General features: G+C 41.8%; 1 protein-coding gene and 1 non-coding gene across 2 annotated transcripts; one reads left to right on the plus strand and one right to left on the minus strand.

Moving 5' to 3' along the window:
* Positions 1–1,933: 1,933 nt before the first annotated feature.
* trnat-agu (transfer RNA threonine (anticodon AGU)) lies at positions 1,934–2,007 on the plus strand. The gene has a single exon. It is a non-coding gene; the product is annotated as a tRNA-Thr (tRNA).
* Positions 2,008–9,882: 7,875 nt separating this feature from the next.
* Positions 9,883–14,821, minus strand: LOC110952881 (homeobox protein otx5-like). Its single transcript, XM_022196629.2, has 3 exons — positions 14,080–14,821; positions 12,694–12,845; positions 9,883–12,492 (listed from the first exon to the last, which is right to left on the minus strand). Exons 1-3 carry the CDS (start codon positions 14,177–14,179, stop codon positions 11,854–11,856), a joined length of 891 nt encoding a protein of 296 aa, XP_022052321.1. The 5' UTR covers positions 14,180–14,821; the 3' UTR covers positions 9,883–11,853.
* Between the last annotated feature and the right edge of the window lie 168 nt (positions 14,822–14,989).

Consider the following 14,989-nt stretch of genomic DNA (forward strand, 5'->3'; position numbering starts at 1 on the left):
GAAACCTTCCCCCCTCTTCAGCACGCAAATTTACAGAACTGTAAAATAACAAAATGCAAAACACATTTTGGACTTCGGAGGGGCTATTAATCTGCCTGCAAGAGCAGCGCTGCACCTGCTCCATGGACTTCAGTTCAGCGCTCGTGGCCGTTTAGTTTAGTTTAGTCGGTACAAACGCGTCCGTGTGTGCGTAGGTGTGTGTGTGTGCTGGCTTGCATCGCTCAGGCCATGTGCTTCTCCAGTCACACTGCTGCCCAAAGCAGGAGGGGAGGGAGAGGAGAACACACACACAAGTGTCTGCAGACACATGCTCTGTGCCGGGTTGTTTCTTTGCAGCTCCCTCCAATGACCAGTTGTGGCATTACCCCACCATAGTACCTGCAAAAGCCACTGACTGTATATCAAGACGCTAAAACAGAACTGTTGAGGCGCCCTGGTGGTAGGTAGCATGATGGGGAAAATGTGTAGAAAGCAGTAAAATTAGAGATTTTTACTGAAGAGTGTGTCTGGAAGCATGTACAACTTTTTTAAAAGGACTTTCTTGAAAGAAACCTCCAAAATAAATTGCACAGGCCTGTACTGATTCATGCTTTCCTTTCTTTATTTTTCTGTAAGAGCAAACTCCACCGTCTCATTCCTCTGTGCATGTGTCCGTTATTGACATATGATACTGAGTTATTGGTATGACATCATAAATCATAAGCCACTGTCTTAAAAGCACCCTTTTAAGTCTTTATATCTATATAAAAATGGACTTTAGGCTTGATGCCCATGGTTTTGGTACATAGATTAAGTCTCTTCCAGGACAAATCATATACAAATGCATATATATTTATACGCACGGCACAGGGAAAATATTTGTACGTGTGTGAATCTGCCCGTCAGTCGCAAACAGACTGGATGTTGATGTGTTTTCAGCAGACAAACGGGCACATAAATAGCCACTGAGGCAGAGAGATGAAACAAACATGTTGACTTGTTGTTTCCAGAAGGGGGTATGTGTGTGTGTTTGTGTGTGTTTGTGTGCATCAGTGTGTGTCTGACTAATATTTTGTAACTTAATGGAGGCACCCCTGATCCCCCCCCCTCCCCCATCAGTCTGTGATTGGTCTGTGGCTCCAGCATCGGGGGGATTAGGCCATGTTTCCCCCACTTTACGTCCCCTGTTCCTCCCTCTCTCTTCTCTTTTCTATTTCTCTCTCGCTTTCTCCCCGCATCACATGATCCGTTACATCACGGGATTGAGGTCAGCGCTGGATTAGGGCGAGCTACGTCAGCGAGCGAGAGAGGCAACGCTGGAATTACTGAAAGTGAAGGAGGAGAAGTGGGTGGCGGAGGGGGGGTTCAGATGGGCCGCAGATGAAGAGAGAGAAGAAAGAGAGATGGGAGATAGATTGAGACAAAGAGAGGGGAGGCCGAGAGGGGATGAAGACAAACAGGGGGGTTTACTCTAAAAGCAGGATTGAACAATTCAAAAGTCCCATGGTGTTAGTGTCTTGCTCCAATGCAGCATTCTGGCAAAGTGGAGCTCTGTAGGGATAACACGTTTTCAAAATTGAGCAAAAAATGCATTCACTGTGCAGCAAGTCAGATAAAGAAAACATCATGGAGAGTGATGTGGTGGAGTTACAGGGGCAAAGGCCAGCAGCTCAGACAGAAACTCAAGCTGTACTGTAAATCTGTTACAGCCACTGAGAGGGAAAGACTGCTAAAATATGAAAAATGGCACTTTAAATTTATTTTTAATCTAGCAGTAATTAGAAAAAAGTTATGCAGACTTTTTAAAAATAAAAATATATTCACATTTCAGGAGCTGGGCAGTAATAAAAACCTTGTTTAATCTTTACATATTTGTAGAAAATCTATTGTGGTAGTTCTAAAATCACTGCTGAAGCTGAATTCTGACTGTGGCGCCATGAAGCTGCTTCCACATGGCGCTGTGGCTTAGTTGGTTAAAGCGCCTGTCTAGTAAACAGGAGATCCTGGGTTCGAATCCCAGCAGTGCCTTTTCTGCAGTTCTTGTTGGATGAGAATGTAAAGTGGTGCCTAAGCCCCTTTCAGACATGCACTCCTCTCCATTAATCTGAGGGCAACAGAACACGTTGGCTTCGTGTCTGACTGAGCACCCTGCTCACTTTGCAGCAGCAATCCTTCATAACATTACTGAATCCGAGCATTCAGCTGCACACTAATGGACAGCTTTGACAAACTTTGTGTTGTGTGAGGGGATACTGGGGACCACGTTTCAATATTGATCCAAACACAGGACACTAAAGACCATTTTTCAAAAGCACAAACACATTTATCATACATTTTGCCTTTTAATTTCACACTGACAGGGCTGCAAAAATAAACTGTCACAATAAAAGCAAGAGAGTTGTGCAAATGTATCCATACGATATAATGGAACAACAGTGTGGGTAACTTCACAAGTTAATTATAATTATCCCAACATGGAGACAGGACTGATCGGGTTCTAGCAGCAAGTTCCACTGCGTACTTTCCTTCAGCTCAAACAGGTCAGCTGTAACAGTATATCAGCTGCAGTTACACAGCGGCCGTCTCAGGTTGAGGCCTGAGCTCCATCACAGCTGTCAGAATCTTTTTATGTTACTGTTGGTAAAGCTGTAGTTAAAGTATTAGCACAAGTGGACAGAATTTACAGTAATTAAGGAAATCATAAACAGGCTATTAATTATTTTAGTTTGTTGTTTCTTATCCATTACGTATCACACATCACTTGGTGTAATGTCCAATCTAGGACTGAATGACAAATATCACTGTGGTGTGTTGGTCTGAATAAAGCTGTGAGGAACATTAAAATATAAGTGACCCATGTCTGAAAAACAGAATGCCGTCACTTCAACAGACTGAAGCAACAATGGTACATATTCAATGTTCATTAAAGCTCCATAGTAGCTGTGATTCTTCTAAGGCAGGAAAGGGTTTTAGCGCGTAAATAAGCCCTATGTTTACAGAACAGTAGATTATGTAGCCATTTTTAGTGTGTAGACAACAACAAATACAAAGGTTAGAGACAATGGCTGACAATGATAGCAGTAGCTTAGCTGCATTTAAAGCTGTAGACTCTGAAACATCCCATTTTGAAACCAGGAGTGATGCAGCCATAGGTAGAATGAAGCATGTTTGCAGTATTCCAAACTGAAAAATTGAAATGTACATACTGGGGACACTTGAGGCTTTCATTAATTTGCTGAAAAAGGTACAATATGGGAACTAATGACAACAAGAAGAAAAGAGAAAATAATAGCTGGTATTGTATTGTGGTTTGACTGTTTGGCCTGAAACATAAATCTCTGATAAAATATTGTGACGCTGCTAACTGCAGCTGATCACCCACTAGACTAAAATCACGGACGTATGAAGTGTAAAGCATTCTTCTGGGAAACCGTGGGTCATGGACTGATGTTGCTTTGACAAACCACCTAAACATTGTTTTACACCAAGCACACCCCCCCAGGGCAACTGCACTCTCCTGTGCCAGAGGTCCTACCAAGCAGGCCAGTGAACCTCATCACTCTGCAAAAACAGCTCAGGAACGGCTCGAGGAGCACAATCATTCCTTTAGCAGAGTCCACCATTCACTATTCCTGTACCTACAAAGCTTAAATTTTAGGGAGGTGTTGGCTAACTTGGCTCGTCCCATATTGTTGCGTTCTGACTTTATTTATTGCCTAGTCAATACCCTATTTTTTACCCTTACCCAGTTTCATCCTTATCCTTTATTTACAATGTTATAAGATTGATGCTTGTCTAACTGTTGGATGTTTGCCTTTGCCTGTATTGCTCTGTATTGACTGTGTAGACCTCAGAGTCTTTCACGTTTCGTCATAATTAGGGAGGAGTTAGAATTTGACCAAACCAAACTGTTAAATCCAAGCAGGAAATAGGAAACAAGATACATCCAAGCCAATTTTGAAAGAAGAAAAAGGTGTTTGTACACATAATTTGAAGCTTGTTTGATAAATCATCTGTATTAATATCATGTGCCAACAAGATTCCTTGTGTGTAAAGTGTAAGAACCACATTTGGACAACAGGAAGTAAAGGAATAAAAACTGTATAGGTTTTTGAACACACTAAAAGAAACAAAAAGCAGCTGGCACAGTACAGTTGTGTGGCAGTGGGTTTGTCCTAATTGATTGTGCACCTGCAGATCAGGGTGAACCTGAGAGAGCCAGACTGCAGATTAGACGACATCCCACTGGCATGAAACTTGGATTGGATCTGGGGTTCCTTCAAACCAGCTCAGAGCAGTTGTCACACAACTGAGAGGACGTAGTTCTGACGTAGCTTTTTTTAAGGGAATATTACTACTGACTGTAAAAGCTGAACTCAGAAATGCAGTGAGGTAGCAGCATCCATGTTTATTCAGTGTTTTCCCTCAAGTTTCCTCTCCCTGTACCAGCTGTACGTGCTGATGTTTGGAGGACTTCATCAGTGTTATGTCAGAGGGTTTTTTTTTCCTATTTTTATTTGCAAGAGGTCAAAGTTTAATTAACGATACTTTATGTCCCATGATGCACTGGGCCAGCGAGAGCATCTGTCACCGGGCAGAGAGGGGGAACATTGGAACCAATTTGTCATCTGGAGAGGAAGAAGGCCTTAATCCTGCTGATGAAAAGAGAAATGTCCAGAGAAAGATGGACATACAAGTGGAGAGATGACGAGGAGAGAGTGACGGCGAGGATGGAGAGGAAGAGGAGGACGAGAAGGAAGAGGAGGAGTAGGAGAAGGAAGAGGGGAGACAGTAATCCTGTCTAATTCACTTAGTGTTGCGCTGAGGGAGCAGGACACTAAGAGGATTTGGGACATTCTCTAAATTAGATCAGCAAGAATAACAAACTGCAAGAAGAGGTGGAGTGCAGGGAACGAGGGGGCACACAGGGAGAGGTGGCATGGAGGAAGAGGCTCATGAGGGAAGATGACAAGAACGAGGAAACATGTGAGGCAGAGGTGTAAAGAAAAGATTTCAGAGGCACAACAGAGGGTTAGATGCATCAAGAAAAAAATATAAGAGTCTTACAGACAGAGGAAAGGGTTTGGTGTGTGCTTGACTCATTTTTATCAGCTTTCTTTGCAACTAATATTTAAAATTTATTCTTTTGAGCAAGGTATAAGTTCCAACAATAGCAGAAAACATCAAAGACGCCCTGAAATAGGTGATCCTGTTGATCCCACCTGTTGCCTCGGGTTCCCTGGTTCCGATCACAATTCGTGTTCAATACTCTTACCAACACGGAACGCTAAAAGCTCCCATAATCCAGACGACTGTTTGAGTGAAACATATCATTAATCTGTGGCTCTAAACTCTGACTTTTACTATTAGTGATATTAACTAGGTGTTAAGTTGTAATCTGCAGTAAAGCCCTTAGCAGAAGTGTATGCTGAGGTTGACAGTGGCTGGTTGATCCATTCATAGTGTAATACTGATCCTGTTACCACTACTAGCTGCAGATCACTCACACCTACTTACCCTGCAGTAATATGTGATTTAGCAGCATTACTGCACCATCACAAATGTTACTTAACGATTGGTGCAACATATGACTTTATTTCTGTATGATTAATTGGAAATTTTAGTTTGATAATGATTTGGCTGTTCAGTGTTGGAGCTATGTGACATATGATGGGTCCTTTACTGCAGCTATGGATTCAAATAATTGTCAACTAATATTATTGCGGCCAATCTGTGCTATAGTTACCATATTTTAATACAGGAAATGAATACAACACATTGTTTTCCAATCATTAGAGCTGATAAGACTTTTTCAGTTTTCTCTGTTTTCTTTTAAGTAGCTTCAATGTTGAACAAAAACCTCAGGACTTTTTAATTTAAGTTATTATAGCTTAGATTCAGACCATGTCTACTGTAACTCAGTTTCCTCTACTCTATAGGTGTGTCAGACATCTCACTCCTCATCTGTCTCCAAACTCTTCTCCTCAAACTATCGCGTCCTTTCCTCACTGTAAAATAAATATGTGCAGATGTGTATGTTTACAGGTTTTTTTTTTTGTGTGTGTGTGTGTGTGTGTGTGTGTGTGTGTGTGTGTATACACACACACACTTTATATAGTTGTTTACATGTATATATTACAATTGTTTTATTTCTTTAGAAAATCTTTTGTTTGTTTTTGTATTTATCAGTCCGATAGGGAGCTTGTTGCATTGGGATTTCGGTCATAATGTGCACCAGCTATGTTCTGGTTGACAATAAAGTGGCTATTCTATTCTATTCTGTTCTATTCTAAGCACTGCACAGTAGAAAAATGATGAAGTATAAGGAATAGATCATTAATACAGAAATCTAAAACACTGTTTTTGGGTTAGGATTTGGGTTGAAGCACCATCTTGAAATGCCTGTTAAGGCCTCAAAATATATGATCCGAGTAGCACTAACAAAACCAAACTTGGATCATATTGTCTATCTAGTGTTATAACTTAGTCTGACTATCTTGTTAGTACACAACATTACTAAAAGTTGTGCTTCTGTTTTGAAATTATCCCTGTTCTCTGCTTCAATTCTCCCTCTCTCTCCTTTATTATTACCCAAGCAGTAAAAAATGTGTTTATGTTGTGTTTGCATGTGTGAGAGTGTGTGCATCTTTCCATGTGTGTTTGAGGACTGTGAGTGCGTTCGGGTCTGTGCATCTGTGTGCGCCACAATATGTGTGTGTGTGTTTGGGCGTGTGCTCGGCACATGTATGCTTGGTGATGTTGGGATTAGGAATCGATTAAGAGGAAATTGGACTGCATGCAGGCAGGAGGGAGGGAGGGAGGGAGGGAGGAGGAAGAAGGGAGGAAGGGATGATGATGATGATGATGGGGAGGCCGGTCGGCTCTGGCAGCAGCAGCCTGTGGCATGATTACAGTGTGCCTCCAGAGCAGGCCGGCCACCAGCTTGTTTGCAGGGGATTAGAGAGGGGAAAGAAATGAATCATATTTCTAAGTCCTGAGTGTATCTGTGTCTGTGTCTCTGTGCTTCATAGTCCATATGCTGCTGCTGGGGGATTACAGGAGCACACCGCCTGCAGAGCACAGGAGGAGGCCCATCTATCTATCTATCTATCTATCTATCTATCTATCTATCTATCTATCTATCTATCTATCTATCTATCTATCTATCTATCTATCTATCTATCTATCTATCTATCTATCGACAAAAGTGCAAAAACAAGTCAAAGATCTATGCATGTAGCGCAGTGTAACATTTTCATTTTAAACCTAACAGTGTAAATGAACAGCCCTTAAATCCAGTTAGTTAGTTTGTCTACTGCACTTTGTTAATGAGCTTTTGGGCCAGCCAGTGTAATGCTGTGTCACTGTGAGACTGAAGTGCTCTCAGGCTAAACCCCAGTCAGAAGTCTTCTACTGGGCAGCCTGAGGGAAAAAGTGCAACCAGCAGCCAATAACACCAGTTATTTCCTGCTGTAAGGAGGTAAAATGTAAAAATCCATCAGTTCGTGCTTGAATCTAAAGCCAATTGCTGTAAGCATATCATAGTTTGCAATGTGAAGAGTGTAGCCAGGCACCTTTAAACTTACAAGATATACAGAAAAAAGAGGATAAGAAGACTAAGATGGAGCAAAACTACAAATCTACACCTGCACAAGCAGTTCTGTGTGGCCTTTGAGGTGCAGTAAATGCTAGCATCAGCATGCCAGCATGTTCATGAAAACAATGCCAACTATCTTAAGATTTGCTATGAACACTGAAGACAGCTGAGGATTATGTAAATTTCATTCATTTCATGGCAGGTATTTGGTATACAAAGGTAGAATTTACAGTTTTGGCCTCATGGCACTCGAGGGCAAGGTGTTTCACTAAAAATAACAGATTTAAACCTCATAGTGTTTCTTGCTCAACTGAACCAAGTGATCCTGAAAGTCATTAGGGTTCATCCTCTGAGGACTATGAATGTCTTCATCTGTCTGATAGCTGTTGAGATATTTCAATTTGGACCAAAATGGTGAAGCAACTGACTGACAGGGTGATGCTGGCATCACAACATCCAGAACTTAAAAATAGAAACAGGAACTGCCAAGACTGGCAACTGAATAATAGTAGTGTGAGACATTAGCTCCCTTTGCACTAATGTAATGTTAACGTTGTTTGATATTGCTGTATTTAATTTTGTATTGACAGTACAAACAAGTTAGAATTTGCACAACTTTTGCTCAATATTTATACGTTTTGCTTATTTGATTGCTTGTTTTACATTATTGGACTCCATCTCAGCAAATTATCTTTATAATGCATATTTGTTGGAGTATATAATATTAGGTCATGGATGCCTTCACTGATTCTTTGTCCTGAATGTCTTAAGTCCAGCCCCATCAAATTCCAAACTACCTTTATGTAAAGCAGGGGTGTCAAACTCAGTTCCTGGAGGGCCACTATCCTGCATGTTTTAGATGTTTCCCCTCTTCCAACACACCTGATTCAAATGATCAGGCTCGATATCAGGCTTCTGCTGAGCTTGATGATAAGCTGATCATTTGAATCAGGTGTGTTGGAAGAGGGAAACATCTAAAACATGCAGGATAGTGGCCCTCTAGGAACTGAGTTTGACACCCCTGATGTAAAGCCTCGGTGGAAGGGGAGAATATGTTGTTGTACTTTACAAGATGCCACAGCCCATTTTTTACTGACAGTAATGTTACTTTTAAGAGTAGGCGCAGTGTCTTCCAGTGTTTCAGGATTTTCTTCACACTTACGCATAGAAATTGGCTTCTGTTTATGTGTCTTTAGTCAGTAGAGGTGCGCATATAGAGCTCTGAAACATTACAAATCAGCCTTCATGTTTTTGCTTCCTTGTCTCTCATGGTATCTGTTACACCAATATAGTCGAACGTCTATCAAAATACAGCTACTAATGTGTCTCGGGCCGATCTGAAACATGTTTTATTAGTATCTGAACATGGTTTTAAGTTTTGCAGAAACATTACAAGACTTAGCCCACAGCCAGATTTTTTTTTCTTTGGCTTAAATAAATACGTGCAGTGTGGCAGCAGAAAGTGCTTGCAGCTGGGTTACGCACGTTACACAGGAGTGATAATGTCATTAACACAGGATCAGATGGTAAATAATGTTGTGTGTTCTTCTACAGGTCAGCTGTTCCTCACAGATTTAAGGATTATACAGTGGAATATTGGAAAATTCTTCCAACAAACAGGGCAGTAAGGACATTTATTTAGATATTTGTATCATTATGCACAAATTTAAATGTCACTGTTTTTTTCGTGCTGATGTGAACTTCTTAGCAGCTCACTTAACCCTGGCCCTCCTCCCTAATGTGCTATCTAAAGGGTCAGTTCACCTCTTGTTGTTTTTTTTTTTTTTTACCTCTCACAAGCCTTTTAACATTATTGTAATACAGCTTAAATGTTTTCTTCTGATAGGTGCATTGTGTTATTGCCATACAAACCCACAGCCTTGTTGTTTCCAGCTATCATCAACACACATGAGCTCATAGCATGCCTAAAACCTTTCATCCAGCGCATTTCTCACAACCCCTGTGGAGCTGACCCTGTGGCCTATCGGTGGCAGGAACACACAGAAACATCCAGCAATCCAAAATAATCTGCCCATCTCTGGTATTTCACTTTGGGACTGGCGGAGCGGTGGGACTCAGTATTATGGTTAGTTCTAATCTGTTTTCTGTTCTCTCTGCCCTACTCCCTCTCATCTCGGCCTTATACCCACTGAACCTCTTGTACGGATTAGTGGAACGCTCCCAGAAAGTGACTCCCAATCTCCCCTCTGTCTGTGTCACTCTTTCTTTCCTTCTTTTTGAAGGATGACACTTGACTGACTCAGGTGTAATTCAGCACTTCAAACACTCAGAACACAGTGACCCCAGAGCTTTAACGAAGTCGTTTAATGTCTCAGAAACATCATAGCTCTCTAGCATGGTAGTGGTGAGACTGGTCAAACACGGGAGACAAATGAAACATACAAAATAATTCATGTCAGAAAAATAAGCAGAGAAGATTATTATGCAAAAGATGAAAGTACAGTAAATGATTAAGAAGCATAAATAGCATTGTGTCCTATTATTCCTGCTACTTCTATTGGATAGACCCCTGAGTTTGAAAAAAGAAGAAGAAGCAGAAACCAAAAAATATATAAACAAAAATTAAAAAGTTGGCAGTTTTCTAGAAATTAAGAAAAAAATATGAGAAAGAGAGTGTCTGTTGGGTGGAGCGCCTGCGTAACAACACACGGCTGATACCAGACATGATTGCATTTTCAAGTTTTAATATTTACAAAACAACAACAAAAAAAGTATATTAGCAATGTCCATGTCAGCTGAAGACATAATACTCATGGTGATAGTAATAATACTGATAATAATATCAACTTCAAAACAAATTACCACAATTTGTACTTAAACGAATTCACAAATTTTAAAAGAAACATAATGTTGTTAAAGTCTAATACAAAAAATAAAATCAAATGAAACATCAAACACATAAAGTGGTACCCATCACGTCTTTACAGGTTGGAGCTGAGAGAGGCACCAAACTCTCTGTGCAAAGGGGGAGCTGCATGGCGGCTCCATCCCTTCCCTTTCTCTGGTGCAGTCTTCTCTCCCATCAAATACCTCGCTGGAGCAGTTCATCAGCCGATAAAAGCTAACGACAAAGTTCAAGAACTGCTTCAACACTCTGCTTGCCTCATGCAACTACTGAGAGATGAAGTGGGGGGAACATTGCTCGGCTGCCAACAGACACAGTGTGACCATTGTTGCCCAAACGGTGTGGAAGTGATCCTATTAAACTAGCAATGTACGAGCCATTCTGCTAATGACTACAACCATGCTCAAAGGCAACAGGTTTGTACTGCAGTCACTGGAGTGACCAGCTCCAACCCCTCCGCTTGTATCACACGCAGGCTGCAGAGGGTCAATATCATACAAGGCTACTGGGAACCATCAGCTTGTGTCTGCTATTTATTTTGAATTAGTGGCCTCCCTGTAAAGACACCTCTGTTGGGTGTCAGGTTGGGTTAGCTGAGTTGTTTGTCTCAAAGCTTCTCGAGTCAGCTGATAAAAAAAGCAGCTTTGCAAAAAAAAAAAGACATCAAGGAAAATACAAGACAAAGTCTAAAAGGAAGAAATTACATAAGCTTGGGCTCTCATCAGTTCATGTGCTTTAACACAAGAGTTGAAGGCCGTCAGTCATGCAGACAACTCATAGGTTACTGAAGGTGTAACTGTTGCTGTGCTGTGGCATTTTAAAAGATAAGTTGTGCTTCTATTTTGGTCCAAATCAAAGCCTTTCCAACAGTTTCTAAGTTCAGATTTGTTCATCAAACCAATTTGTACTAATTTCTGTTAACAGCTAATGAGTCTTGCTTGAAGGGATGCAGTTAACATGTGACAAGTGACCTCCTTTGTTTTGCAAGTTCACTGAAAATTCTCTGGTTTCGACTTTCTGATCCACTGAGCAGGAAAATTAAAGCTTTTGTTCTTTCTCGCTAATCTGATTTCATTGTACATATATCAGTCTTGCTTTCCATACGTGGCCATTCCTTGATTTCAAGGCTGATTTCTGTGTTGTTTCAAACGCTACTGTCATCTCTTTGTTACAAGCCAAGCATCAACAGATCAGTTCACCTCCACAAATGTTTTCCTGAAACAATAAAAACTAAGAGAATATTTCATCTGATTCATTCTTCAGCTGATATGATTAAAGATTTCTGTGTCCCAAGTTCTCTTCCTTTCTTCTAAAACACACCAAAAGCAATCTTGGGTTATTCACCCTACTTTGATTATGTCTGATTTCTCACTTGTTCAGCCACCCTCCCTACTTCCCATCTTCTTGTTATTTACAAGACCTGGAACTTCCAGGAGTTCTGGTCTTTGTAGTCCAGACAGTCAGCGGCATTGAAATTGAGCTTCCAGGCAGCTTGGTCTTTGTAGTCTAGACAGTCGACGGCCCCGAAGCCCAGCGAGGCTGCTGTGTAGCCCTGGGAGGACAGCGAGGCGGGGGACTGGCTGAGGGGCCCGCCCATAGAGGAGGCTGTGATGGGGCTCAGGGCTCCTCCGGTGCCTGACAGCTGCGGGTGCATGGGAGACAGGTAGGAGCTACAGTCCAGGCCAGTGAAGTAGGAGGAGGAGCCTGCATAGCTCTGGCTGTAGGCTGGTGCCTGGGTGTAGGTCATGGGGTAGGTGGTGGTGCGCTGCATGCAGGGGGTGGTGGAGGCAGACAGGGGGTCTGGCAACGGAGAGATGGAGGCTGGGCTCCAGATGGACACCGTGGCACTGGCAGAGCTGGAGCTGGGGGTGATGGCGGTGCCTGGAGGAGGGGGTGGAGGGCTGTAGGGTCCATTGGTGGCGTTGGCACTGGCCTCGGTGTTGGCCTCGCGAGCAGGAGAAGCCTTCTTCTTAGGGGGCCGGGGTTTGGACTGGCCTGTGCTCTGTTGCTGCTGTTGACGGCACTTTGCACGGCGGTTCTTGAACCAAACCTTTTGGGTGCAACAGAGAGGGAGAGGTTAAAAATCAGCAGCAAATAAATACTAAAAATATAACAGCTGTCTGCTACTTTTCTCTGCCTTTCTGTGCGTGTATGTCTCTGTCACACACACATTCACAGAGCCAGACATCTGTACGTGTCAGTTTGTTAAAATAATATGTCTGAAATTATATAATCCTCTGTAATGTGTTACCTGGACTCTAGACTCGGGCAGGTTGATCTTGAGGGCCACCTCCTCCCTCATGAAGATGTCTGGGTAGCGAGTTTTGGCAAACAGAGCCTCCAGGATGTCCAGCTGTGCACGAGTAAAGGTGGTGCGTTCCCGACGCTGCTTACGTGGGGTGCCTACAAAAAATATTATAATCATTATTATTATTAAGAATTGTTTAAATTACGTCAATATTTAAAAGATTCGAAAGAAAAAACTTTACTGAAGGCCTATAGCCTTAAATGCCATTTATCGGTGTTTGTCTAAACATTTAACTCATTAAAAAAGATGGATTCTTACAATTTAACGCAGCGATTGAAAAATATTACAAAGGTTCACTCGCTGTTAATATATTGTTAAGAGACTTTGCTAAAATTGCCACAAAATAATCAAATTATACTAGTTTCCACGTAAATGATTTTAGTGCTTTGTCTTGGGTTTGCAGCATAAATATACTACATTTAGTGAGCAGTCAGACAAAGTCGATTTTTGTACATATAATTCTACAGAATTGCCTTTGCAAAACACCACATGAAGTTTAATACATTTTAGTGACAGTTTTTTTTAATCGGCATCTAATATTATAATCCTGGGAAAATGTGCCATTGAGACAAACAATGCCTTAATGATCGATTCATTTTTATTGGATCGAATAAACCGATACAATCAGATATTATTGTTTTATATTCCTAAGTGGGACTGTTCAAATCGAAATATTAAAAGCAATGGAACGAAATGTGACTCCATATGCTAGAATTTGAATTTAAAAAAATAAATAAAAAGTCTTCAAACTTGGTTGATTCACTCTCTTAGTCTGTGTTACTCGTCTTCTGTCATCGGTGCCAAAACTCGGCATCGTTTCATTCAAACTCTCCTCTCGGAGATGACAGATGCTGATCAGAACATCCAGACAATACAGGAGGTGTTTGTTCTTGTAAAAACATCATGGCACCAAATAAAACACAATGACTGTCCTTTTATAAATAGGTTACATGTTAAGAGCAACAGATTGGAGTTTTAATTCGGTGTGAGAACAGGCTGCGTTTCCATTCACACACATTTTCATTGTTTTTTGACTCTATAATCCGCTGAACTTATAGGTCAAGTGAACACATGTTCTGATAGCTGAAGAATCAGAGACATATATTCATACACATGACGCTTAATCTCACAGATACAGTTAAAAACGAAATGAAAGTGACTTTTTTAAAAACTCGTTTTACACAAAAGAAAGCTTTGAACATTATTTTATTTGAATTCCTTCACGTCTAGCAATTCAGAATGATTCTTTTCTTCACTTTAAACAACAATAAAAGGACGTGTTTAAATAAATTCAAAACATACAGTCAGATGTGAAAGGCTTTTACTTACTGGGATATCCAACGGCAGCGGAGTGGAGCAGATCCATGCCCGGGCCGGACAGCGTTAACCCGTTCACGGCGTAATGGGGTTGCTTAATGTAGGACATCATGCCTCCTGCCGGCTTTAAAACACTCCCTCACTCCCTCACTCTCTCTCTCCTTCTCTCAGACCGGGGGCCGGGTCTCCTAACTAGTCTCCAGGGGGGTGTCTCTCTCTCTCTCTCTCTCTCTCTCTTTCTCTCTCGTTTTTGTCCTCTCACTCCCTCCCGCTGTATTTTCTTTTTCCTGGGTTGTTTGTCACTTAGTTGTTGTTTTTGATGTGCTCAGTGCCGGCCTTCCCCCTTCTTTGTCCTCTGACTTTGTGCCCGTGGAGCCAGGCACCTGTGCTTCTACGCGCACGAGTAACGGCCGTGCGCCTTTACACCTGTTCTCACCTGGTGCGTAAAACCAGATTTAACAACTTGGGCGCCTATTTTAACGCTTCTTCTGTTCAGATAAGAAATGCGACAACAACTCAAATCAATACAAAACTACAAATAAAGATACCACATTAATAATAACACCGACTGACTAAACGAGACCCGCAGTTTCTCCAGCAAAAGTCGTGCGTAATTGCGGTGCGCACCTATACGTCGCCAGGTAAAACGGTGGCAAAAAAAAGCAACGCCTCCTGGTCTGCCGTGTGATGGGAAGTGTAGAGGCCCGTGGCGGTCCCTGGTCCCGGAGAAGAGGATGTGGGTCTGCAGGGTGGACAAGTGAGGCGAGTGAGAAGAGACTGGCTAATTAGAAGTAACTTCTTACCCAAGTAGACACCCAGAGCCCTCCCTCCCTCCCTCTCTCTCTCTCTCTCTCTCTCTCGCTCTCTCTCTCTCCCTCCCTCCCTTATACAAACGCCTGCGCCAACACATATTTTTATTCAC

This window comes from Acanthochromis polyacanthus, chromosome 13 (genome assembly GCF_021347895.1).
Source record: "Acanthochromis polyacanthus isolate Apoly-LR-REF ecotype Palm Island chromosome 13, KAUST_Apoly_ChrSc, whole genome shotgun sequence".
NCBI classification, from domain to species: Eukaryota; Metazoa; Chordata; class Actinopteri; family Pomacentridae; genus Acanthochromis; species Acanthochromis polyacanthus.

Bases quoted from the DNA above. Each gene is read 5' to 3' on its own strand.
- LOC110952881 (XM_022196629.2), bottom strand. From the start codon at position 14,179: ATGATGTCCTACATTAAGCAACCCCATTACGCCGTGAACGGGTTAACG. The intron at 12,846-14,079 runs GTAAGTAAAAGC...TATTTTTTGTAG, and splicing joins CGCTGCCGTTGGATATCCCA to GCACCCCACGTAAGCAGCGT. The intron at 12,493-12,693 runs GTAACACATTAC...TGCACCCAAAAG, and splicing joins TGCCCGAGTCTAGAGTCCAG to GTTTGGTTCAAGAACCGCCG.